The following is a 27,997-nucleotide window of genomic DNA, read 5'->3' as shown; positions in this document are numbered from 1 at the left end:
ACACTCTTTGATAGGGCCCATATTTAAATTCTTAGTAGTCTCTTCAAATAAGGTTCAATCATTGTTAAAACAGTAGTTAATCCAACTTGCACAGTAAATATTAAACAATGACAAAAGGAAACACAAATCCTCCTCTAACCATGGACTTTGTGCTCTATAAATATTAATAAACATTAAGTTTTCCCTAATCTCGCCATATAAGTAATATAGCAGAACTCTGAGCTAGACTCAAATGGAGCAAGTTGCAATGTCCTTCGCTCGTGATCAGGTGCTTCCATACTTAATGGAATTAGCAAATATGATGAGGGGCGTTCCAAAAGATGTTGCAGACATGAAAAATGCACTAGAAAGGATTCAAGCCATCATTCACGATGCAGATAGAGTGGCTGCAGCTGCAGACGACACCACACGGGAAGAAATCAAAGCAAAGATGAAGCTGCTAATAGAAGCTGCTTTCCGCATGGAAGATGCAATTGATGAATATGTGATCCGTGAGGAACAAGAGCCTCGTGATCCTGGATGTGCAGGCTTACCCTGTGAGCCTGCTGACCTCATCAAAACCATGATCCGTCGTTTTCAAATTGCATATAAGATTCAGGATGTTAAATCACGAGTTCGTGCAATCAATGAGAGCAGTCAAAGTAAGAGTGCCTTCCATGTCCAACCTTTTCTAGAACAAGGAACAAGCAGTTCTAGAGGAAACCAAAACACCACTTTGGAGAAGATTCGAAAGGCTCCCCTTTACATGGATGAAGCTCAAATTGTGGGTTTTGAAGCACCCAGAGATGAATTGGTTGGTTGGTTGATAAAGGGAAGAGCAGAGCGCACTGTAATCTCTGTGGTAGGAATGGGAGGACTAGGAAAGACCACTCTTGCCAAGAAAGTTTTTGACAACAAAGAGGTGATTGGACACTTCGATTGCCATGCATGGATCACAGTGTCTCAGTCCTACACTGTGGATGGCCTGTTGAGGGACATGATGCAGATGTTTAACAAAGAAGGAAATGTGGATCCACCTCAGAATATTTCTACAATGCTAGGAAATTTGTTGATAGATGAAGTGAGAAAGTACTTGAGCCAGAAGAGGTATGTTGTTGTCTTTGATGATGTATGGGCTGAAAATTTTTGGGATGAGATTGAATGTGCTACACTTGATAATAAAATTGGAAGTAGGATACTTATCACAACTAGGTACATGAAAGTTGCGGAGTCTTGTAAAGAATTTTCTTATGTTAAAATACATGAATTAAAACCCCTACCTCCAAAACAGTCGTGGGAACTCTTCTGCAAGAGGGCTTTCCAATTTGAATCTAATGGGAATTGTCCAGAAGAATTAGAGCATATATCTTCTGAAATTGTTGAAAAATGTAATGGTTTACCACTAGCATTAGTGGTCATTGCTGGCGTTTTATCTTGCAAAGGATCTAAAGTTGATGAGTGGGAAGAGTTCAGAAAAAATCTAAATTTAGAGCTGCAGAGGAATGAACAATTAGGTAGTATAACAAAGATTTTGAGTTTCAGTTATAACGATTTGCCTTACCATCTTAAATCACCCTTTTTGTATTTTGGAATGTATCCTGAAGACAGCAAAATTAAATCAAAAAGACTAATTTGGCAATGGATTGCTGAAGGGTTTGTAAAATCTGAGGAGGGGAAAACCTTAGAGAAGGTTGCAGAAGGATATTTAAAAGAGTTGATCAGTAGAAGTTTGGTGCAAGTATCTTCACTTACCATTGATGGAAAAGTTAGAGGTTGTCAAGTTCATGACCTAACACGTGAGATGATCCTTAAAAAATGTGAGGATTTGAGATTTTGTCATAGTGTACATGACCTAACTCGACGCCTAGCAATTACAACCAGTTTCAATGATCTAAGAAGTAGTAGTGAAAGCTCACCCATTCGGTCACTTTTTGTTTTCACAGATGAAGAATTATCTGAAGAATTTGTGAGGAGAATACCCACCAAATACATGTTGTTGAAGGTGCTTGATTTTGAAAAAGCTGCATTGCCTTCTGTTCCTGAAAATTTGGGTAATTTAATCCACTTGAAGTATTTAAACCTTGGACTTACAAAGGGAGCAAGTATTCCAAAATCCATTGCTAAGTTGCAGAATTTGGAGACCTTGATTCTAGACGGAGAGAATGGACATGAAATGCCACAGGAGATTAGCAAGCTCAGAAAGCTACGACATCTTAGAGGCTATGCCATATCTTTGATTCAATTGAAGCATAGTATTGGAGGCATGACATCTCTACAAACGCTAGTTTTGGTGAAAATAAATGAGGATGAAGTAGAGCTGATTAAAGAGCTAGGAAGGCTAACACAAATGAGGAAGTTGGGGTTGGTTGGAGTTATCAATGATAATGAAAGCACTCTATGTTCCTCAATAAGTAAGATGCAATACTTGGAAACCCTACTTGTGATATTAAAATGTGGGAATGACATGTTTAATTTGCAGTTTAATTCACCCCCACCTATGCTTAGGAAGCTCTTCCTACACTCACCTTCTGTGAATTTTCCAAAGTGGATTCCAAAGCTTCTAAGGCTTGTGAAGTTGGCCTTTAGAGGCACCAATTTAATTGAGGATCCAATGAAATCACTAGAAAATTTGCCAAATTTGTTGTCCCTTGAGCTTGAATATTATGAAGGTACAAGCTTGCATTTTCAAAATGGGGGGTTTCAGAAACTAAAGGATCTAACACTCTCAGCTATGTGCAACTTGAATTCCATTTGTATTGACAAAGGAGCATTGTGTTCTCTCAAAACATTCAAGTTAGAAGACATCTTGTATCTTAAGGAGGTACCCTCTGGCATCCAATACTTGAAGGAACTTGAAGTGTTACATGAATCAAAAATGTCAGTTGAATTTAATCATAACATTGCTCCCTTTAAAGGACAAAAACACCCAGCCATTCAGCACGTTCCTCTCGTAAAAATTAACAGCAATGGGAGAACCCGTGTTATTCGACACAAAAGGAGACAGAAGGCATAAAGCATCAAGTGTCAAAAATAAAAGGTGTGTTTTTGTTTCTATTTGATACACAGTGACATTGTTTGTTTGCTCAATCAAAATGTTCAATATTTATCTACTCTTGCTTTGCCTCCCTTTTCTTCCAGAACATGTTTTATTGTTTATTTTATTCTAAGTTACCAACTAAAATATTTAATCTTAAAAATTTCTAATCAACAGCATAAAAACCTATGAAATTTTGTTTTATAAATCTATTTAGATGCAATTTTGTTGTTATATTCAACAGTCTCACTAATGTAATTACTAATATTTTGCTTTGAATTTGTAGGATTTGAGTGGCATTGCTTTGAAATCATGTTTGGCTCACAAGAATGTCATTGTATTCTTTCATTTCAAATTTGGAATTTAAGTCCCCAAATAGAGAAAAGTAGGCAAATAAAATTTATTTAAATTTTGTTTAGATGTAAAACATGCTCTTAACTTTTATATAATAAACATAGAACATCTTCAACTTTAACTGGGTGCACACATAAACCTTAAATGTGCTGAGAATGCTCGAATACTGGCTAACAAAATTTCAGGTATTGGACATTAAAGCAATTGATGTCATCAATGCTCACATCCACTATCAATAATGTCATCCTTGATGTAACTTAGCACGTGGGTGCTATTGAACATTGATGATCCTCACAGTTTAACAGTGCCAATGCAATGTATTTTGGCACATGAGACACCATTTGTCGGGGCACCTGTACTGTAGAGATATTTGCTACAGTTGCAGGACATACTGCTTGGCCATATTGAAGAGTTTTATATGTGCTCCACAAAAATCTACCTAGTTTTTAAATTGTTGGTGTTGATTTCATTTAATGTCTTTTTTACATTAATTTAGATGTAAAACTTTGGTAGATAAATAGGTAGTTTGTGAAAATTAAATTGCATTCTAAATTGTTTAGGTTTAAATAGAAACACTCACATCTTTTGCTTTTTTTCTATTTCAGGTTGTCAGCTTGAGCAATGATTAGTGACAGCTCAAGCGTGGTGTGACAAGCTAAAATGATGTTATGAATTCTATTTGAATGTGAGACCAAGCATCCTAGGTTTTTGTGCCCTAAGAGCAAAACAACACTTGGAGGGTGGAGGCTACCATCCATGAAGCAATATTCATCATCATCCAACTTGGATCTTTCTTTGTTTATGATGTGTAGCTAAATATCATTTTGTTAGGGAATTTGATGCAGTACTTGGATTTTCTAAATGTTTGATAGTTAATGTGAAGTAATTTCAATTATTTCTTGTGTTCTTGCTCCATTCTTCATGCTCCATTGATAAATGGATGTTCTTTAAGTGCCTTACAAAATTCAGAGTTGCTCATGTTTGGAGTAGAACAAGTTAGGTTTTGTCTTTTTTGAAAATTAAGGCATGCTTGATTGGGTATTATGAGATGATTATGATAGCTTCATCCTCTATTTAAGTGCCTTGTACTGCATATTTTATAATTTATCTCTTATTACTTTAATATTAATTAATAAGCTGATACTTTATAAAATCAAGAATTTAAATTAAATGCACTATCATCCAATTATCTTAATTCATATCATGTATTTTAATTAGTTGACAATGTAAAAGTCTATACATAAATAATGCATCAAAATTAAACTCCATAATTAATCCATAATTAGACTTCTCAGAGGAGGAGAATTGTCCTATTCTATCTCTATTCCTAACTAATGTGAAACATTTTGATAGGGTCCTAAAAGTTAACAAGAGGTAGACTATTCTAACCTTTATAAAAAATTTCTAACTAAATTCCTAGCTAATACGGAACATCTTAACAAGTTGCTTACGTGCATTGTTAAATTATTATCCTTGCTAATTTCTCCTCTAATAGAACAATAAAAACAAAAACACTAAAGGAACAATTCACTATGTATTACCATAAGCTATGGCAAATTATCACAAATAGGACATCTAGTTTTAATAATAATAAATTCTATCAGTGATTTGTCCCCGATAGATATCAAGATTATAGTGATCTATTAATAGAAACACTTTTGGAATTGCAGGAATTCTATATCTTGTCTACATTTTGAAATTCATCTAGATGCAAAATATCTGCCTACACAAAATGGACAAAATGGAGGTTCAGATGATGGAGAAAGATTAATCTTACTTATCATTCAAACTCGCTAGAATTAGTCCTTTCAACTAAAGAGACAAGTGAGAATTCACAACACAAAGACTATACAAAAAATACATGCGTACATCATTCAATTGAATAATCACATAGCATGTACAAGGCAAGCAATGTACCAATATCTTGATAGTTACACATGATGCAATTTCCATTCCTTTTTTTCTTCTTTTTAAGGTATCTGCATTTGAATCAATTAAAGACATATTATATTTATGCTACTAGAAACAGAACTAGTCTTTCTAAATCATAAGTCCTAACTAAAACTTGAGCCATCTCTTCTCTTTTTCCTTGCTAACAACTGCACTTGAGGCAGAGGCATGAGCTGCTTCAGCCTCTGCCAAAGCCTTGCGAGTTTCAATTAATTTCCTCATTGCAGCCTCATAAACAGCCTTCTCTTTTTGGTTCGCATTTACAATGTGTTCAAGTTTTTCAACCCGCATCTTCAAATCCTTCACCTCATCCTCATAAGCAATCAATGCCCGTCTATCCACTCTTTTACCTTCCTCTGAACCTTTACTTTGCTGCTTCTTCATTGAACCGCTGTTGAAATGTTCACCATGCATTGCCAGCTGATTGTTTATCAATGCAAATACATCTGATACTGATTCTTCTTCCTCCTTTGCTGCACGAACCGCTTCTGCAAATTTCTTATCACGTTTTCTCTTACCGCCCCTGCTCCGTTTCTTGCCTTGCTTCTCTCGGTTATCTTCTTTATGAAATTCAAGTGCATGATCCAAGGACTGCTTTGGTGGTAGCACCTTCACTGGTATGGGGTCCAGCATTCCCTGACCAGTTGCCCCTAAACCCATTCCTTCTCTGTATCCCATACTAGCCATCATTTTGGAAGCTACACCTCTAGTGTGGTTCTCCCACTTGGCAAATATAGCTGTTTCAGTTTGAATACCTCTCTGCAGGTTGGTACTCTCCAGAAATCCTAAACCTTGCAATTCCTCTTCCTCATAGTCACTAGAATCAGTTTGCTCTAAGCTGGAATCACTCTCTAAGTCACTTACTTCAGCATACTCAGATAGTGCCATTTCTTCTGCACCAATTTTGACAGAACTTCCATCATCACGGAAAACAACTTGTCCAATGCCAGCTTTTTCGTTCCAGGACTCGAGCTCAGCTTCCCTCCAAGTGCCTGCATTTGCATTTGAGACTGCCCATATACTTGATCCCACAAGAGATGGTTTCCACAGAGTAGGGACATATTTCTTAAGAGAGGACAATTGAACATCAACTCCTGCAGTGTAGATGTAGATAGTACATAAGGTATGATGTGCTAAACAGAATATGTAAGAACAGAAATGAAAAACAAAACCCCAGGAAGCTGATGGTATAAAGCAGCAATCGCATATATTTGAAAATAGGCTTGAGATTTTATAGGGCCTCCACCCCTTCAAATTCCATGAGTTAAAGGATGAACCAATTGCTTTAACACTAACAGTGTTAAGTCTGCATTTTCTTTTCTTGGCCTGGTCCCCCCAATGTTCTTGTGTGTTAAAACATGTACTCAAGAACTTAGTAAGGTATCTGGAAATGATTCAATGAGTAAAGCTGTGAATAATTTCACCCAAGAAGCCATAGTTGTGATTCAATCCAAAAAGGACTGCTATTTTTATCCCAAAAAAATAAATTAAACACAAAATGCGGAATAAATCTTAAGTGAATTTAGATGAAAATCAGAAAAATTATATCAGCCTACTCTAGGTGAAAGTACACAAATTGCCTACATATTTTAATGTCATACAAAATGAATACCTCATTATAGAAAAACATCATAAGCAAAAATTACAATTAAATAACTGTGTTTCCCATAATATGCCAATTGCTAACTCATGTCTAACACTCAAATAACTAGACTTAGATCCCCTAGTTTATACATATCAACTACCCCCCAAACTTAACAAGTTATCAAATACGCCAGGGTCCAAATGCTGATTTAATCTGCACTTACAAGTGAAAGTGCACTAAAGCTTAGTGACAAAGTCAAATACAAAGAGGTCCATGTGATTGCACCTCTATCCAATTTTAGTTCAATTTGCTCAATAACAGCATCTTACCATGTGATAGGCGACAGTTACTACCAAATCGACATCGTTGTTGCAAAAAGAACTTGCACATCTGCACTTTGGTGTTCTAGCATTAGTACAATGACATGAGAAATAATTGATTTTATTGAATAATCTAGAAACCTAAATCAACACTGAAGTAAACTTCCCCAAATATGTAGCAACATCATATCACTAATCACTTCAATCACAAACATACACATATGATGTTCAATCAGAACGATCTTTTTCAAATTACATCATGTAAGGCTATGGATGGAGGTTGGTGAAATCCTTCAAACGGCATGTGATTAAGATGGTGAGATAGGAAAGACACAGAGAAAAAGTGGAAAAATGAATGTGCCACATTTAAAAGCTTTGTAACTTCCAATTATTACTAGTTAGGAATATTTCATTACAGTGTGATTGAACCTCTTAAAAATAATTTTTCATATATAAAAAGATTGTTGATGAAACTTGTTTGGAATTATTATTATTATTTAATAACTGAATTGATTTTAAAATGGTGTTAAATGTATTAATATTTAATTATGAGTAAAAGGTAAAATATATCACTTTTAATGCAATTTGTAAATCATTCAATCAAAATGATTTCTTAAATATAGCACTTAAATTTTCGCATCATAAAGAAAAAAGTAGAAAGCCGACTATAACATAAAACACCTAGTGTTAGGCATTTATACTACCATTAACTCAAACAATCATACATGATATAAACAATATGTCAAACGCATTGCTAAGGAATAAATTTGAAACAAGAACAGAAGAACCTATGTCTACATCATCATCATCATCATTATAGAAGTTGTATTTGAATTGAAAAGAGAAAACATCACAAAAAGATGGAGGATAAGAAATACTTGGACTAGAAAAAGAGAACCAAAACAAATACACAGAAACAAAAGTCCTAGCTATATGGTATTGGAATTGGAATAATATAATACAGGAAAGTCCATTTAAAAGAAAAATTGCCAATTGTCTGATTTTTCTGTATTGTTGGTTTCGGTATTTGAATTCAGGGACTCACATGCTAGAAGAAATATATTGTATACAGACAAAGACTTAACATGTACTTGCTGCAAATATAATTCTTTTTCACTTTCTGCTTTTTTTCAAGGGGGGCAGGGAGGGGCAGAGTGTAAGAGATGTTGGAGACAGCATATATAACCTCATTGTTTGACTTTGTCCCTATAACTATTTATCACCAATAAATCCAAGATAAATTGGAAACAGACCTTACTATAACTGTCCCAATTGAATTCTGATAGAATCTGGTATTTCATTATAATATAGTGGGAAATAATGAGAAATAATGAGCTGATAACAAACAAGAAAAGAATAAAGAGGAGAACACTTGCTCTCCCTGTCCCAATTGGCATCAGCCAATTCTCTCCTCTAATATAATTTCTCCCCTACTTCTTTAACTGAATTTTTTTTTCCCCTTTATGTTCATATTCCCCTTCTTCTCTTATAGACATGGATTTGAGGCCCATTTGCATTGGCCCATTCTTGGCAAGCTGTTGTTATTTCGAACTCCCTTAATTTCTTAGAATAAGTTACCATATAGGAAAAATAGGGCAAAGAAAAACTGTTCTAGTTAAGAACTAAAAATAGAATAGAATAGCACATGTTTTGTCACCAAAGCAAAAGAAAAATGGCCAAACTTGACCCAAGATAATCAAACATACCAGCATATTCTCAGATGTAGGAGTAAGGAACGAAACTTTTGCCACTGAATTATCCAACTGCACCACTTGACCATTGTACCAACGCCCATCTTTGTGACGGAATCTACATTTAGATCCAACAGAATAACATTTTTCCTCCAGTGGCTCTGGTTCAACATCTGTTGGATCCAGGGGCTCCACTTTCTCTTCTTCAGTGAAAATATTAGTGCTATGCAGCGCTGAATCTGCTTCCTGTAACAATCGTGCACGTTTTAGGTGAAGGAGTCCTTCTTCTGCATCCCTAATTGCCTGAACAAGCTCCTCGTGAACCTGCGATATCAAACAAAGTTAGGATATTTAAAACATGAAATTAGCCTTTGAAATATTCTATTGGTTGTCATAATAATGATAGTCAAATCCTGCTCTAAATCTTAGAATCATTTGCACCAGCATCTGTGAACCTGATCCCAGGTAAGAACACTGCTTGCTGGGATTGGAGGTGAATAACATGCTTAATTGTAGAAGCGCACTGAATCATGCATTTCCAGCTATTCTCAAAATTCCAACAAAAGCACGAAAAAAAAAATCCACATCACTAGATTTCAACCTCCTAGTCCAGTGAACTCAAACCTAATTTCACCCCTCTCCCTTTGAAATCACAGTAGCAGGTTAGATGAGTCGACATTTTGGGGTTTTTACAGTTAATACCGTTCATTAATAAAGCACTCTGTAAAGGCTAAACTAAACCAGAAAGTTGTGCATAAGGCACCAGAGGCTGCATGCACCTCACTGAAGGGGCAGTGCCTCAACGAGCAAGGGGTGTTGCCCCCTTCCTCCAGCAACTTCCTTCAGCGCCCTTGCGTACATTGTTCCAACCAAATTTTAATTCTAAGAAAGACTCCCTATCTTGATTGAGTAACATATAAGCAGTTGTAGCACACATTAGACAGCACACCAATCAATCTTACACACATAAACATCAATGAACTCAACATAATTCTCTAACTGTCCACAACTAGAAAATATAAGTCTGAGAGATATTAATATATTCAATTAACACCACAACCATTGAAGTTTTAAGATTTACAATCTACATGTGATAAGGATTCAAAACAGCACACATCCCAATCCTCATATTTCGGCATTTTTGGCCAACAACATAATCAAATTCAATAAACCAGTAAATAAAATCATAAACATCTACACTCATTAGCATTGCAAAGAGGCTAAGTAAAATGTCTAGAATTTTTCTTTTATGAAAAAAAATTATTGAAACCCAACATATTGGGGTGCATTTGATTCCCACATTACCCCATAAAGATTCAAACTTTGAAACAGAAACAAATTGCCCACGACCCAGAATCCAACAAAATTGTTGACTTTGAACCCAATAAATAAATGGGAATTGGATTGAAAAGTGAGAGAGATTGTTACCGCGAGAAGCTCAGGGTTGGTTGGATCAGAGAGGAGTGCTTGATCGATGGCAGAAAGGGAATCCCTTTGCTCTTGCAATTGAAGTTCGAGTTGGTTCTCCAGAACCCTCTCTTCTTCGCTACCCATTGCCATCATCAAACCCAACCACGAGACACAACACAACTACGTTATTAATTTCGCACCCTTTTCGTTCTCCGTTCCACCAAAGTTTTTGTTTTTAAATATATTCCCAAACTTTTTGTGGATTTTTTATCTTAGTGGTGATTAATTAAAAATTACCATATATTATTTTTTCACAATCATGTTAATAGAAGAACCAGAACTGAAAATCCATAAAATATAGAAATTAAAATTTAAAAAAAATTCATAAAAATATAAAAATATAAAATGCATTTCAATTTTTTTATTTTTCTAGTAAGACAAAAACAAAATCAAATACAAATAAATTAATATTTTTATAGATTAAAACATTAAATTGTAAAACTATAAGTTGCACATAAATTTTATGTTTATATTTTTCGTAAAAACGATATCCATGTGTTGTTTCATTTATGTAAATTTTATCTGTAAGTATTTTTTATAAAAAGTAATCTTGTTTGGTAAGATTATAATAAGCAATAATTTTTTGAAAAATTATTTAACATAGTTATATATTCAAAATTCAAATCTAAAACTATTAGTTAAATTAAAATTACGTAGGTTAAATTATTAAAGTTCTTATTACTAAAAATTTATCAAAATGTAGAAATCTAACCAATCCAACATAAACGTGTGTTGATAAATTTTATTCATCAAATATTAAAATAGCTTACCTCATTCTGGTAAAAATGTTTCATGAAATAGATTCTTTATCAATATGCAAATTAAAGCTCTAACATTGAAATTTTTTTTTACATTCAAGGAATACTAACAAAGAACCAAATTCACAATAAAAGGCAAAAAGGAAAAGAACATCTAAAGAATCTCCTAAAAAGAGCAGTTTTCTATGTTTGGTAAAAAAAATCTTCTTTACTGATTTGTCATGCAAACAAATGCATTTGTTCAACATTGTTTAGGAAACATCTATTTTTATTTATCACTTTTTTTTAATAAAAAAAATTAGTAACATATTTTTTAACAAACTCTTAATTATTAGTTAAAATTTATTAAAAACTATAAAAGTATAAAAAATATTAAATTAGAAGTTTTAAAAAAAGTGAAATTTACATAATTTTTAAGGTTTTCAATAAATTTTAATTAATAATAAAGAACATATTAAAAAGAGTGTATTCAAAAGTGTAGCATTTCATTTTTCCAATACATGAAATTCATTGATAGATTTGTATGCACTCCTTATGATAGAAACATCTTGATTAACATTTAATCATTTTGGTAAACCTTACCCACTAAATTGTAAAGGAGGAAGAATAACATGCATACAAGGAAGGATGTTATCAATTAATTCTATTGTTTCCTAATCATCAACCATGCCATACATTTATGGCTCTTCCATCCTTAAAGATAGAATTTTATTAAAATAAAATAAGCACACATTTCTCCTATTTTACTTTTAATTTGGCATCAAATATTTGACCATAATCAAATTAATTAAACTGCTCTTATTAAGGTAAGAATTACTGTGAAAATAAATCATCAAATATTAAACCAAATTTTTTATGACTTAGTCGTTAAATTATTTCTTGTAATAAATCATCCCTTTGAGACTATTGGAGTAGCCTAAAAAAATTTCTTTAACCTTCATCATTATGACCAAGTGTTCAAACGGCCTTTAATACTTAGATATTAACTAACTCTTATATCTTATCTTTTGGTGCAACAATATGTTATTATTTTAATCTCAACTAAAATAAAAAAATATTTAAGTAATGTTAATATTTAAGATTTTATCAACTCATGTACTTTTATCATAATTTTAACCTTACTCTACATTTTATACTTTAGAATGTATATTTTAAGTTTAAATGAATCAAATTTTGTGTATAAAAGACTGCAATCGTCTCTCTCTATTTAAAAAATAAAAATTTATAATTTATAAAATTAAATAATTATCAAATTAAATTAAAATAATTTATTAATATTTATATATAAAAACTTGATTAATGTTTAAACAATAATTTGTTTATAAAAATATATTTTAAAATACAAACAAAATATTAAAATACAAATACTGTAAAATATTTTAATTATTTTATATGTAATCGGGTTGGGTCGAATCGAAAGAAGGACCCATAAATAATCATATTTGTATCTACAAGACTTATTACGCTACTCGATTAGTTTAATTTTACTGGAATTAAGTTGGATCGGTGAAGTTAATTGGGTTTATTTACCCGACCATAAATACATATGGGCTTACAGGCCCATGGAATAAGAGGCCCGTGGAAAATATTGAGCCTACTAGGCCCAACACAACCCTCCATCTGTTGGGCTCATCGACAACAACAAATCCAAACCGTCCACAACGAACGAATATGAGCCGTCCAAATCCGAATCCTATAAGAGACCCTTTCACAGTTCCTCAGAGAACGCAGCATTTGTCGGCGGTGACATAAAACGAAGCAGAAGCGTTCGATCGGAGAGTTTGAAGATGTCAGGTGTCACCAACAACAACGAGGAAGACAAGAAGCCAAGCGAACAAGGCGCACACATCAACCTCAAGGTCAAGGGCCAGGTTCGTTCCTCCTTCTTTCTTTCAATTTCTAGGGTTTTGATCGCTTGTTCAATTGTGATATTCACGTGCCGTTGATACTCGATTTTTAATTTTGCTGGAAGGTTGGTGGATTTTTTTATCGTGTTGTGGGATTTATGATCATGTCACGAAGCATTAGGGTTTCTTAAGTTTAAAAAATGGGATTTTTTTACATGGTGGATTTGTTAAAGGTTTAATTTTGGTTTGGATTCATGGGCTTGGATAAAAATTAAAACCTTGACAATTTCGCTTTTAAAAATACAGGATCTTATTTTACTTTACGTTTTCCTTCTTTTTTCTAATGCTTTCGAAGATATATCTGTATTCCATTATTTCGCTAATTATGCACTTCTTCTGGTAATTTATCTTTAAAATATGGTTTGATTATTTCTTGCCCCTGTCATGAAATTCCTGCTGTCTGAATGTTTTTTAACATCAGGAGAAATTGAATTTGATAATGTGATTTTCTGGCTTTATTTGTGTACATCGTTGATGTGTTTTAGATTTCATTTTCTTTTTTAAGTTTTAGCTTTCTTTGGATTGAGTTTGTTTTTAATTTGCTTGTATAATTGCTTATACAACATCAAATAACATTATGTGTCTGGATGGATGGATGGATAAATTTAGGTAAGAAGGTTTGAAATGCCCTGTTTGCGTGTTTTCAATGTTATTTTTATGTCAATAGTTTGGATCTATGGAGCTTTTGTGTTTCTTTAGCTGGTTTAGTTTGGCTTAGAAAGGGGAGAAGATGTTTATCTGGAATTTATGTGTATTTGAATTAGTAATGTTGGTTCTCCAAATATCAAAACCTCACTCAGAGGAACAATTTTTCTGGTAGAGGATGCTCATTGAGATGTTTATCTATTTTTCAGTGTATGAAACCTTCTTCCACTCCCGTCTTCTGTATTGGCTTTGCTTTTGGTTGGATGATTGTTCTATTATCAGTCAAAGATCATACTTCTCTAAATTAATTGAGTTTTTAGTCCAGGTTCTTACTTATAATTGTGAGGCCATTGATAGTGTTGTTGATGGATTCATCACAAATGGAAATTTAATACTATAAATTCTTATACATTTCCATATTATGTTTTGTTAGTGTATTATTGAAATTGTAACCATGAAATTAGTTTGAGTTAATGTGCTTAATTTGGGATTTCAAATGTTGTAGGATGGGAATGAAGTTTTCTTCAGGATCAAGAGAAGCACTCAACTGAAAAAGCTTATGAATGCATACTGTGATCGACAATCAGTGGATTTTAACTCCATAGCTTTTCTGTTTGATGGGCGTCGCCTCCGAGCTGAGCAGACTCCCGATGAGGTTTGTGTTTGCTCGTACGTCTGTTCATGATTTTGTCTCAGTTTCCTTTTTATTCTGATTATTATTGAGTACATTTTTGGTTTCTGAATTGAAATTTTATTTTATTTTATTTTTTCGCAGCTGGAAATGGAGGATGGGGATGAAATAGATGCCATGCTTCATCAGACCGGAGGTGCTGTGGTCTGAAGGATGTGATCTACCTTTGTCTTGCACTATATGAGTAGAGTTAGTTTAACCTAGGTCTAGGCTAATGCATAAGATGCATCTTCTATTATCTACTTTTATACAGCAGTTGCCGCTGGACTTTGAAGGCGTAATGCTTCCTTTGTCAATATGATTGTGAGTGAATTATTATTTCTACCTGTGAAAGCCTATATCCATTTGTCTTAAGTTGCCTTCATTAGAGTGTGATATATATCTCAACTCTGAAGCATGTATTGGATATTTAGCTAATGTCCTCAGGGCTTAAAGGGATTATACTTAGACACGTGTGAATGGGCATGCGATTTTTTATTTCAATGGGTACAAATTAGCCAGGATTCTGATAATATTATCAAGGGGCATCGTTGTCTATAAAGATCAAGATATGGTTAGAACTCAGTCTTATTTATTTAAGAATAACAAGATATGGTTATATTGAAGAGGGAAAGACATGAAAAGAAAAATTAGATGACTAATCATGCTCGTCATTTTACCCTTCTCTTTTAATGTGACTCTATTTAATAAACCATCTTGTTACAGTAGAGCAAAGTAAGTTAATTTGTGCATGTATCTTGTGGAAGACCAAGGCTTTCAAGAGCTAGATCAAGCGTCAAGTGCCATCTCTCTCTCTCCCTCCCTCCCTCCCTCTCTCTCTCTCTCTCTCTAGTTCTGACCTTGATCATTGGTTATGGGAGGTGGACTCAAGTTGGTCTATGATGGTACTTGTAATGGAAACAGATCAATTGCCAAACTGCTGTTATCATACTTGCACCTTTCAGTACCTAAAGATTTATTTTGGAGAAATTTTCTGGTCTTACGGTGGAGTTGGAATCACTTAAACAAATTGGTTTTGCCAAATCAAACAGGTGAATTCTTTGGGCAAGGTTATGCTACTCATCCACAAATACCAAGCCCACGCATAGCATGTGCTATCTCGTTTCATTTATGGACCCGTGCACGACTTTATTCTTTACTTTCCTTCATTAAATTGTGAACTTTGACTTTACATTTAAGAACGCATTTCACTAAAATGGTTCAACATCAAGCAAACTAAACACTTGTTCAAAACAGTAAGTGTTTTTTATTGTGATCAGCAGTGAAACATTGCTCTGACGTTAACAAAAGATGAATCATTAGCAACTCCCAAAAAGGTGACGATCGAATATTATATTTGCCTTAGCTATGGCAGTAAAGACATCCTGATCTGTTTGCAGATGATTATCTCACCTTGAGAATGTTAGTATATGATTTTTACATTTTTTTTTTGTTATTGGTTAAAATATAATAAAAAGCTTAAAATTATGTGAGACTCACTAACAAAATGTTGTGAATAATAATAAATTGATTAAATCCTCGTTTTGGTCTTCGAGAGAGTTTGCATCTAACAATTTAGCTCCTGAAAAATTAAAAATATCATGTTAGTTTTTCACTTTCATCTTTGTCAGATATTTAAGTATCTAGACTCAGACGTTGTTAATAGTGACAGAATGCTGATATGTAACGTTAAGTAACACGTGTCATTGATTACGTGACAAAAATGACGTCATATATATAGTAGAATATATATTTTTGTTTTATTTTAGTCATTGAGCTTATAATTTGTCGGACATTTTAGTCCTTAAGAGAGCGAAAGAAGAGAAGGGTGATGGGGGTTCTATTGAAAGAGAATCTAGTGGAAGAGATGATAAAGAGAGTTCCTGTGAAACTACATTTGCAAGATAGTTAGTGTCTTTGCAAGAAAGAGAAGGGAAGGGAACAAGAATTGAGTTGCTAGGAGGAAGAGAAGAAGAGAAAGCAAGAGTTAGCATATGTATTTCTCCAAAGAATGTTCTTTTGTTGATGAGATGTAGATCTGAAGAAGAAGATAAATAAGATAATGCAAAAGAGGGGGGGTGAGAAAGAGGAACAAGAAGGAAGTGGCAACAAAGCAAAATAATTTCAGGGAGCAACGAGTTATAATATCAATGACTAAAATGTTCGTCAGTGATAATTTTAGGGACTAAAATATTTGTTAGTGACAATTTCATGGACTAAATTGTCCGACAAGTTATAATCTCAAGCACTAAAATAAAAACGAAAACATATATTATACCACATACGATATTATTTTTGTCACGTAATCAATGACACATATCACTTAACGTCACATGTCAACATTTTATTATTGTCTATTAACAACATCTGAGTTTAGAGACTTAAATACTTAACAGAAATGAAAGTTAGAAACTAACTTAATATTTTTAATTTTTTAAGAACTAAAATGTTAGATACAAACTCTCTTCAAGACCAAAATAAGAGTTTAATCCTAATAAATTTTATCTGAAAAGTGTTTTAAAAAATATGTTAAAGAATATTGTTAGTATTTCTTGTCTTACAATCGTTGTCTTATGCTATTTTCCATCTAATCTAACGAAGTTGATCCATTTTTGAATTACCTCACCTTTTCTTATTATTAACCTTCCATTGTTAGATTACTTTGTGGAGTAGAATAAGTCATAGTTATATTTTATAAAAATCTGATTGATTAGATGTCAATGAAAAAAAAAATTTGTTGGAAAAGATTTTCTCTTTTGACATTTCATCATATTTCAAGAAATTAATTCTTGGTTATAAGACACATTCTTCAAATTTATCACTTTTTATCCTGATTTCATCCAAAACTCATGATTATTAAAGTTTAAAAGGCACAAGAATTTGAGAGCTTTATGCGAACCAAAATTTATGAAAATACATTAATCTAACAATTAAAGAAAATCAATAATTAAATAAATAAAATTTGTTAAGATAAAAATCATGCACTATGAATTAAAAATACAACTAAACCTTTAACTTTTAATTTAGTGGCTCCCTGATCTGGATTTGAGATTTATCCTTCCTGGAAGAGTTGGATAAATGGCTTTTTCTAATATATGCCCAAAGACATATAGTAAAATGTTAAAAAGAAGAAAAATAAAAAAAATATTATTTTATAATCATAATATTATATATATATATATATATATATATATATTAATTTAAAGTATACAACAACATCAAAATGCCGTCTAGGAAGGAAATGATGTTACAATTTTATCATGAGGTAGCTTCTTGTTGATTCGAGTATTGACTAATAAATATGGCATAAACACATTGCAAAACACGTTATTGAGGTTTTAATTATTATTACTATTTTTAAAAAGACGCTATTGAGTTAGTGGTTCTTATTCACTATTGAGTTTCAATTGTTTGAATGATTTTGACTACCCATTAAATATGTAGTCCATCTAAGTGGAAATACCCATTATTGATTCGATAAGGACAACACGTATGCTTCATTTCCCCTCAACTCTTTTAACAAGAGCTTGCATTGCCATTTGAAACAATTGCTTGTTTTGCCTGTTGATAAGTATTATTGATAATAAAAAAAAAGTTTATTTAAATACATTTTAATTGGGATAAGTATGGCTAATTTAATTGTTCACAGATTATTATTTTTTAAATAATCCTAATCATCATTTAATAATGATGCGACGTCATGAGTAAATATTATTTCATAGTTTTAGAATGACATTTTTATATACTTTTTTAATGGTTTATTTACTTAAGGTTACTTCACATAGTTTTAGAAAATTAATTAGTGTCCAAATTTGTATAAAGACTATTATCTAATTTCTAATTTTACCCTTTTTTCTAATTAATTAAAAAAATTTATTAACTTTGTAAAGAGTAGGGGTATAATCAAAATAATAATTAATATTTTCTTGAGCCTGTAAAAAGACAAATAAAAAGGAATTTTTTTTTAAATGATAACAGATAAAAACGAATGGAGAAGCTATATCTTATGTCATTAGTAATGATAAGAATTAAGAATCATTTTAAAAAAAATTTAAAAATCATTTTTAAAAAACTTTAAAATTTTATAAAATTTAAAATTAACCAAAAAAACTAAAAACTAAATCAAATTTAATTATATTGATAAAAAATAAAATTTTATCTATAAAATTATTAATATAATAGTAAAAAATATTAATTTGAAGTTTCTTTAATGGATTTCTTTTATTTCAAACTCTCCATGATTAAAATTGAAAGTTAGTATATATCTAATTCTATCAGTTTGATGTTTTTTCTATACATAGGACATATCAGTTTGATTTTGAGATGTTTCTACATCACTGTCTCGCTAAGAAAAAAATCTCCATTTGAACTCTATCCTAACCTTTCTATGTAAATTAATTTTAAAAAAATTAATTATTTTATTATTCTTCCTATAGATAGTGATACCTTATACTTTTCTTACTATTGGTCTAGTGGTAAGAGTTTTTCGTTGTCGATTTCCTTGAATTGTTCATTATATTACATGGCTTCCTTTATCTCAATTTAAATCTTGTTTTCTTCTGGGTAAACTCTCATAATAAGGCAACTTTGCTGTCATCAATTGATGTTCAAGTTTTGTAAATTTTGGTTTAGATCAGCCCAATAATTCGTATAGTTCATTTTTGTACTAAATTTGATCCAAATTAATTATCATCAGTTTGAATTTTGAGTTTATGCCTTTAATTTTAGAGTAAGTAAAATATAAAGTTAAACACTTAGTTAATCTTTTATTGTTCTTGTTGATCCAAAGTTATATTTTATACTTTTAGTTTCTCTCTTTTGTTTCTTCATTTATTCTAACACACTCATTTCATCTAATTATTACTACTAATTAAGTGTCTTCAGTTATACATTTTATCATATCTTTTCATCATTTTTAATTAATTATGAAATCTAAACAATAAATCTGGCACTGTGATTTCCATCAATCTTCATGATAAAAAAAAATTGGCTAAATATTTTTAACTACCTAGTGGAACTACTTATAAAGGGTATCATATTTATTTTCTCAAATAAAAGTTCTATTTTTGAAAACATGCTTTATTAGTTATCTTTATTAGCAATTTGTTATAGAACTGTTGTCATACACTTCATTAACAATTAGTGATTTTTTTTATATAGAAAGTAAAGTTCTTCAACAAAAATTAAAAGAATATTATATAACTATTTTTATGTTATTTTTTTTTTCAGAAGTCCAACTTTGTCCATAAATTTTGTGCCCTCTTGGACAATTTATGTGCAATTTTCAAATTGCGCTCAACTTTTATATATATTTCAAGTTTTCACACAGATTTCAAAATTTGCATTTTTTTATATCTGTAAAAAATACTATTGAATAAGTACTTAATAAATAATGTTTCAAACACACCATTTTTAAAAAATATATTATATCACTAAATTTAATGTATTAACAATGGTATGACTTTTAATAAATAATAGTTCTTATCATATACTCTTGAATCCTATAGCATTTGTGAGAAATAAGGCCAGGTAGGTAGCAGCCTAACTTCCTACATGCCCCAAACCCTGTATGGTTTGGTTGTTTAACAAAGTACATTTCTATATGTGCATAATCATATGTGCATTTCTTTGGATAATAACAAGAGTGGGAAATAACATGATTTGTTTTATCATAAAATCATAGTATTCAAACTAGTATTGGGCCCACAGATTTACTTTTCCTGGTGCCATATATGTCATGTGGGGCTGTGATTGCTCTCTTTTGAATCAATTTCAAAATGGATAACAACTTACAACCGCAAAGGAATTGGATAAGAACATAGCCTAAGGAGGGACCCTTTGACACTTCTTTCACAATAAAAGACACATCTAACCCAGCTACCCTTAAGAAATCCTAGAAGAACATTAAAAGAGGAGTGCTTCATTGGCCCCATTTTTCATCCTTTATGTTTTATCACCAAAAAAGAAAAAAGCAAACCATCTTGAATACAAAGCGCAAATTCCGTAGATGTGTTTGGTTGCTTTATTTAGACATAATGCCCCACAAGCTGTACAACATATTCATGAATGATATACAAAACAACACACATAATCCGCCTAAAATAATGATAATATAAAGAATAAAGCCACAAACCTTTGGCCAGAATGTCCTTTATGTTTTTAAAAATATAATAATAATGATTGCACTCAACCTATAATTAAAAAAGCCTAATGATTCATGAAGTCTCTGTCAATCAACAAAAAAAATGGAGCTTAACTCCCTCAAACCCAGAATTTCAAACTAGGCGCACATTCATGAATCAATAGTATCATATTCATAATATATATACTTTTGAAAATCCGATTAGCCGACATGAATTTACTTAAATAAAGACAAACTTTCAATTGATTAGTCTCTTTCTGCTGTAAAAGCACTAGCAATTAACAAGCTTTTCAGAAATATGACAACCCTTTATTCTGGCTGCATATACAGCTATCTCAAGAGTTTCAAGTCAGCACAAAAGGTTCCTAATTACCCTTCTTGTGGTAATCAGATTCATGCTCTTTGAACCTATTCTTAACTGATTCAGCCTTTGAGTTGCCAATTGTAGCCTCTTCAGCAGCATCAATTGTCTTGCCAAGAGTTTGACTTGCCACCCCTGCTTCCTTGGCCTTCTCTTCTGCAACTCTCTCAAACTCTTCAGCAGTGGAAGGTGCCCTCTCTTCCATCAAGCGGCTATGCTTTCCCTTGCTTGCTTTCCCATAATTCTAACATGCATGTTCATTCATTCAATACCAAATAAATTTCAGCATTCATAATCCCTTTAATTAAAACAGTTCCAATATTTCCAATTTTGACATGAAATTTAACTTTTTGCAAGATTTGCATGGTTGATTTTGTAGCAAACCCATTTGAGTATAGATTGCATTTTCAAAACAACAAGGAAAAATCTTTCCTTTCTTGGTGGGTTTTGATAATTTGTTCAACTTTTGAGCCTTTGATTTCCACTTTCAAAAATGGAACCATGCAGAAAAACCTCATTCTTCAACACTCAATTTCAACAAAAGAACAAAGTGAAATTGGAAAAATCAAAATCTAACATTTGATTTCTCCAATTTAATTTTCTTACACAAGAAACAAAAATGTTCCATATTAAAAAAACCCAGCAATTCCACAACTAAGAAGCAAATAGTCATAGAATTCTTGGTAAGCAAAAATAAAAAACAATTGAAAAATTAAAGACATGCAAACCAAAGGGATTAAATTGAAGGATATATGAAACACCTTAATGGGGTTGTAGAGGATTGGCCTAGAGGGCTTGACCAAGGAAGATCTTGAAGAGGCATGGAAGAAAGTGAGGAATTGGGCACCAGCCATAGCGTCTGAGTTTTTCACAGCGTTGTCAAATGATAGTTTTGAGAGAGTCGAGGTTGTGAAACATATTAGAGTTGAGGTAGTGGGGACGTGTCTTTAGGTAGAAGCGAATGATAGGCACGTGGTGCTGTTGACATGCGACAGCTTCATGCAATCCAATAGGACAAGATTGCATACTGAGCAGATATGTCTCTACACTACATGTCCCACTCTTTCATCCTATAAAACTACTTATGTTAATATTATTTTTTATTGTTAGAAAAGTTTTATGAGTTTTATAATAATAAAAAAAGTTGTATGCATTATTGAGTCTCAAATGTGCTTTACTAAAGATAAATTATTAACGTATTTATTATTATTATTCTATTAATAAAGCACATTTAATAATATAGTAGATATTTAATTATTTTTTATAATTAATTCATAAGTTAAAAATATTAGTTTAATTAATTTTACTATATATTGTTCATATAAATACTTTTAAATTAATTAATTAAAAAATGTTTAAATATAATAATTTATATTAAGATGATAACATAAATTTTTACTACTAATCTCACTAATTTCTTAAAATATGATTACTTGATTTATTCTTTTTTTTTTTTTTTTTGGTTACACTGCCTATTAGAATGGCAGAACCAAAATTATCAAACTCTACCCAAGAATTCAAATTATATTTAGAAGTGATCGGTGAAAGGATTAAAATAATATTTATCTTTTTAATATTGAAAATTATTTTTAAAAATATATTAAATAGTTTAAAATTTCTTATTTAATTTTAATTATATAAATATAATTTAATTTTTAGTCAAAAAAAAACTTTTAGTGTGCATACATGTGCATATGAATGTGGGTGGATGGAAGTAGGGCCATTAAAATGAATTAAAGCCCACTAATTTATATTTGAAGATGATATGGTTAATAAGTTTATTTTAACTCTAAATTTTAATATAAACAGAATAGTGAACCAAGTTCAAAATTAATGATGGGTTAGTTCACTTATATTAAAAAATAACTAATAATTATTATATTATATATAATATTTATTAAATTATTTTATTTAAATAAATTAAAAATTTATTTAATGATTTTTGATAATTATGAATTTATTATAATTTAAGTTTATACATGATATGATTATTTTAAAATATAAATATAAATACATAAAATTTTAAATTATTATTTTTAATGAATTTTATATAAATATATAGATATAAATAGATTGTTTGTTAAAAATATTAAATAGAAAATAAATAAAAATATTAAGTTATTAATTTATATGTAATATATATATATATATATATGTTTTAATTTATTGTATAAGTAATTTTTTTCTATTACTTAATGCTATAGAGTAGTTAATTATATATATATATATATATATATATATATATATATATATTAGTTTAAAATAATAAATATAAAGTAAATAAAATTAAATATTTTATAAATATTTTATTTTTTAATTTAATTAATATTATTATTTTTATTATATATAATTTAAAAATTTATATTAATTTTTTATTAAGATAAAAATTAAAAATATAAGTTATTTTAATTTAAAAATAAATTCTATTAAATTGAGATAAGACAAAAGCTAAATCTATAAATATTCATTAATTATTACTATATTCATAAGTTATTTTTCTGTGTCAATAAATTTTCAAACATAAAGTATTTTATATTTATAAACTTTATGATACCAAGATTTATTCATTATTTTTTACCATATTATCTTTTTTTTTTTTTGTATTTATTATAATTTTATTTATTGGACATAAGATGTCTTTATAAAAAATATGATTTTAAAAAAAAATTAAAATCTTTAATATTTTTATAAAAATAAATCAAGAATATTTTAAAATTTGTATAATATGAAAAAATTTATAATTAATTATCAAATAATATTTTAAAAATTATTTATAAAATTATATAAAAAATTGTTACATTTATCTAATAATTATCAATTATATAGATAAAAAATTTTAAAATATATAAATTAATTTGATAATAAATAGTATAACTTTATTAATATTATTTAATAACAAAAATATTATAAATATTTAATATTATACACATTTAATTTTTCTTTATATTTTTTAAACAATTTTATGAGTCTACAAGTTTAAAATAGAAAATATTATATAAAATAAATATTTTAATAGATTATTTCATAAGATATTATATGATTATCCTCTAAAAAGTGAGTTAAAATAATTTTTTGAAGCAATAATTAGATCATGAGTTAGCTATAATTAATTAATTCTTTAAGTTTTTAGACTTATATACTTTTTATATAATGAGTTTTTTGGTTTTCTAGGTTTTTTTGCCCTAACTTATGTGAGTTAACTAAATTAATTAAGATTAACTCATTTGACAACTCTAGAATCTAGATGAAAGAGAAAATAAGAAAATGTGTGAATTATTACTTAAGTAAGAAGGAAAGTTTCTATTATATTTTTAAAATATAGAAATATTTATGAAATATAAAATGCTTCATTGCTTTTTTAATTAATAAAAATCATTTATCAAAAAGACTAATAAAATGAGAGTCTTATTGGAACACTTTAGTCTTTGATATTTTGTTCTTTAATATTTGTTTGAATATGTCAATAGAAAAAAATGAATTAAGATATAAATAATTTTAAAAATAGTTTAGATAATTTTAAAAAAATAGACAAACTTTTAAGTTATCTGAATTATAAAGAATAAAAGAAAAATGCAAAAAAAATATATATATCTTTGCTTATTTAATTAAATGAAAAAAAAAAAGCTAGTTATGTTAATAATAAATTCTCATAATATAATATAATAAAAAGAAATATTTTTTTGTCATTCGAACATAATTCTTACATATTATCGATTTTTTCACAAATTGAAAGGAGCTATAATAATAAAAGAAAAAAATGTGATAAAAACTAAAAAATAATATATTAAGATAAATAAATATATCATTTTTAAGTATCAAACAATGATATAATATTTTATTGTAAATTAAGTATAAATTATAAATTTTAATGAATTTCACCTGCAAATTTTCTCTATTTAATTTCTAGTAATTTGATTAACTTAGAACAAATCATTTAATAAAATTTGTGAATGAAGTGAAAACAAAAATTTCACTTCTTTCTACTCATACCAAAACAAGGAAATAACAAAACATAGATTCATAAAAAGTTAAGGAAGAGAAATTCACCTTTAATTTTACAATAAACTAGGAAAATTATATTTCTTTCTTTTTTTTTTTACCTAAAAATATCATACCAACCAAATGCATTAACTTCTTAAATTGTCACATGCTTTCTATTAGTTATAAGGAGAGGGAAGAAAGAAAGGTAAAATTCAATATTATGAGTTTTGTCAGGCCTATATATATATGTGTGTGTGTGTGTGTGTTGTAATTGTTTCAACTATGAACTTTTATATAGGTTAGTATATAAATGTATGAGTTATGTAGTTGTCGGATAAAAGTTGTGTATCTATAATGCTAATTGGCTACTTATTTTGATATAGTTAGTTATGGGTGTTTATAATCAATCATTAAGTGTTTTATGTATGTACTAACATGAGGATTATAGCAGAGGATTTGTATTGCCTTCATTCTGGGAAAAATAGAAGTTTTGGCGTAGGGTTTTTCACTCAAGTGAGACTGAGTTATGCTGAATTGGACATTCTGGAGTGATCTCGCTCAAGTGAGATAAGATAAGACTGCCCCAATTGTCCTCTCGCCCAGACGAGAAGCAAGCTCGCTCAAGCGAGAAGTTGCAGAAAGAATGGGAGACTCTCTAGAACCATTCTCGCTCAGGCGAGATGTTACTCGCTCATGTGAGAATAACCAAAAATTGAACAATTTCACTGTCTAGTTTTCTCGCTTAGCCGCAAATGATCTCGCCTAGGCAAGAGCAGAGCTCGTTTAATTGAGAGCACATGGACCTGGAGGGATATTTAAGGAATCTCAGTACAAAAAATATTCATTTCTCACCAGATAACTTTTCCATCTCATTTTTTTTTTGTTCTCTCATCTTCTTCTCTCAGAAAAAACCTTCTCAAAGCCGAACTTCTTCCCGATTCGACTTTAAATGTCTATTTCATACAGATCTAGATGAGTTTTCAGAGCTTAGTTCTCCAACCTCACTGCTTTTTCCTTGATTTATCTTCAAGGATTTTTTATGACTGTGCTGTATCATGAAGAAATGAAAATGATTATAATCATTCTAGAACCAATTTACATGTTTAGGTGGGTAGACATGTAACGATAAGAAAAACATTGAGCTATGTTGTGTCTAGATCCAGGTATCGAGATGGGTCACTCCCAGACCAGAAACATATCCTTTTAGATTATTTAAGTTGTGAAACCAGTTAGAAGCTGCTGTAATAGATGAGCTAGAAATTGGCTGAAATTGTTGCACTGTTTTGTTGAGATTTATGAAAGTTGTATAAACCTTTATGTTGCAATTGCACCCTATGATTATGACAATTTGTTATATAAGCTCACCTTTGCATTATGTCTATGTTGATAGCGTATTGCAATGATCGTACAATGGTACGTGAGTAGGTGTAACATTTGATGCTTCTATTTCCCATGATAGAAGGTCTGGCTAAGGGATTTTGGAGTTAGTATGCTTTTTGGAAGAATTATAACTTAATTTATTTTGTTAGTCTAGGTCTTAGTGGTAGATCTAAACTTTTTAGCTACAATTTTCTAGAAATATAATTATTAGATTGCATATATGTATTTTGAGCTACATGTTGAGCAACCTCTCTATATATACAATTTTTGAGCTGTATAAAAATGCCTTAAGAGTTTTGTTCTTCTAATGAAATGTTAGATTTTATTTTTAAAAAATTGCCTGAGTCAAGTTTTATTTATTTTATATTTTATGAAAAAATTTATACATATTGTGATTGAACAAAATATCATTAATCCTTACAAAAAGGGGTCGTGACAATTTTAAAATATTAAAATATACTTGTCCTATATGATAGTTTTTTATTTTATGTACCATATTAAAATATACATGTTTGGAAATTGTATTTCTATGTTGAGTGGAAATGACTTAGTTTTGAAGTACTTTATTAAGCATAATCTTGTGATTGGAGGATAACATAAATATGGAACGAGTATAACTTGCTAAATATGGAATGAATATAAAGTACTGGATAAATCTAGTGTGTATAATTACAGAGATACACTGGGAGTACAGAGTTCGGAAACGATAAAAAATCTAGAAATAACATAGGGTGGTTAGCGACATTTACGTATGTGTACACATTTTTTCTAAGAGTGAATGCATCACATAGTCTTACACTCGTTTTCTGACTGTACTCTTGACTATACTTTTGTTAAAGGACCCGTTATTGTATACGTTGTATCTGTGTATATATGCTAATCAATAACTATTTACCTAGTTGAGTAAGGTTTTAAGAAATATTGGACGCATCGTACATCTATTATTATAATGCATTAGGAGTGCGTATTGAGATAAATAAATGTATTGATTATGGTGGATTTTCATGTGTGTGAAATTATATGAGAATTTTTTATATGTTAAATTGTGATTGAAATTATAAAGTTATATTTGATTTCATGATTATGATTATGTTGTGATGTTAATCATTCAAATTGAATTATGTTATATGGTAAAATAGATGCTCATCTTTACTAACTATTTCAGGGAATAAGGATGGCGAGTCCCCAAAGAAGAATTAATCTTAAAGAATATAATGTACATAACAGACTGTATTATGTTTTTAGGGAATATCATAAGTTTGTACATCTTAGTTTAAATGTTAATTTTGGAGATAATGAATTATGTACTTTAGAAATGATTTTGAATTATGATGTACTTTTTGATTTTCTTAGAAATAATAGGATTCACCATGTTCTATGTTTTTATATTTATTGAAGCATTGTTAGGCCTCCAAAGGCTGTAAATAATAATATGTACACTTATTATGATCATGATCTTTTGGAGAGGCCTACTCAGTGAATTATTGAAAGCTTCACTAGTGAAGAGGTTGTAGCAAACCCTGGAGATGTCTATCTCGAGAAAGATGAAGAGCTGACTGCTGCAGGTATAACTGAGATAGAGAGTTGAAATAGTGGAGATAACTAGCACTATACTCCTAGTTTGATTTTGATGTTTGGATAGTAGTTGCTTATAGGATTTACTTTAGTTTGGTTATGTATTTATTTATTTTAAATCTTACAACTTTTAAATAACACTTTATAAATTATTATAATGTGTAAATAGAAGTGATACTTAGTAATTATTTTTAA

The 27,997-nt window shown here is 30.2% G+C and overlaps 4 protein-coding genes across 4 annotated transcripts; 2 read left to right on the top strand and 2 right to left on the bottom strand.

Annotated features, from left to right (window-relative positions):
- Positions 1-186: 186 nt before the first annotated feature.
- Positions 187-4,579, top strand: LOC113854618 (disease resistance protein RPM1-like). The gene is made up of 2 exons (XM_027485740.1): positions 187-3,016; positions 3,973-4,579. The coding sequence occupies exon 1, from the start codon at positions 233-235 to the stop codon at positions 2,990-2,992; it is 2,760 nt and encodes a 919-aa protein (XP_027341541.1). The 5' UTR covers positions 187-232; the 3' UTR covers positions 2,993-3,016; positions 3,973-4,579.
- On the top strand, positions 2,385-15,801 carry LOC113854620 (small ubiquitin-related modifier 1). The gene is made up of 4 exons (XM_027485742.1): positions 2,385-2,390; positions 12,864-13,012; positions 14,199-14,348; positions 14,469-15,801. The coding sequence occupies exons 2-4, from the start codon at positions 12,929-12,931 to the stop codon at positions 14,532-14,534; spliced, it is 300 nt and encodes a 99-aa protein (XP_027341543.1). The 5' UTR covers positions 2,385-2,390; positions 12,864-12,928; the 3' UTR covers positions 14,535-15,801.
- Positions 5,219-10,540, bottom strand: LOC113854619 (zinc finger CCCH domain-containing protein 18). Its single transcript, XM_027485741.1, has 4 exons — positions 10,342-10,540; positions 8,929-9,237; positions 7,232-7,292; positions 5,219-6,411 (listed from the first exon to the last, which is right to left on the bottom strand). The coding sequence occupies exons 1-4, from the start codon at positions 10,474-10,476 to the stop codon at positions 5,426-5,428; spliced, it is 1,491 nt and encodes a 496-aa protein (XP_027341542.1). The 5' UTR covers positions 10,477-10,540; the 3' UTR covers positions 5,219-5,425.
- Positions 15,802-20,439: 4,638 nt separating the features above from the next.
- Positions 20,440-21,788, bottom strand: LOC113856240. Its single transcript, XM_027487976.1, has 2 exons — positions 21,628-21,788; positions 20,440-21,110 (listed from the first exon to the last, which is right to left on the bottom strand). Exons 1-2 carry the CDS (start codon positions 21,718-21,720, stop codon positions 20,871-20,873), a joined length of 333 nt encoding a protein of 110 aa, XP_027343777.1. The 5' UTR covers positions 21,721-21,788; the 3' UTR covers positions 20,440-20,870.
- Between the last annotated feature and the right edge of the window lie 6,209 nt (positions 21,789-27,997).

The sequence above is a fragment of the Abrus precatorius genome, unplaced genomic scaffold (assembly GCF_003935025.1).
Source record: "Abrus precatorius isolate BTA unplaced genomic scaffold, Abrus_2018 Scaffold11, whole genome shotgun sequence".
Taxonomy (NCBI): Eukaryota; Viridiplantae; Streptophyta; class Magnoliopsida; order Fabales; family Fabaceae; genus Abrus; species Abrus precatorius.
This window is presented reverse-complemented; position numbering and strand designations above follow the sequence as displayed.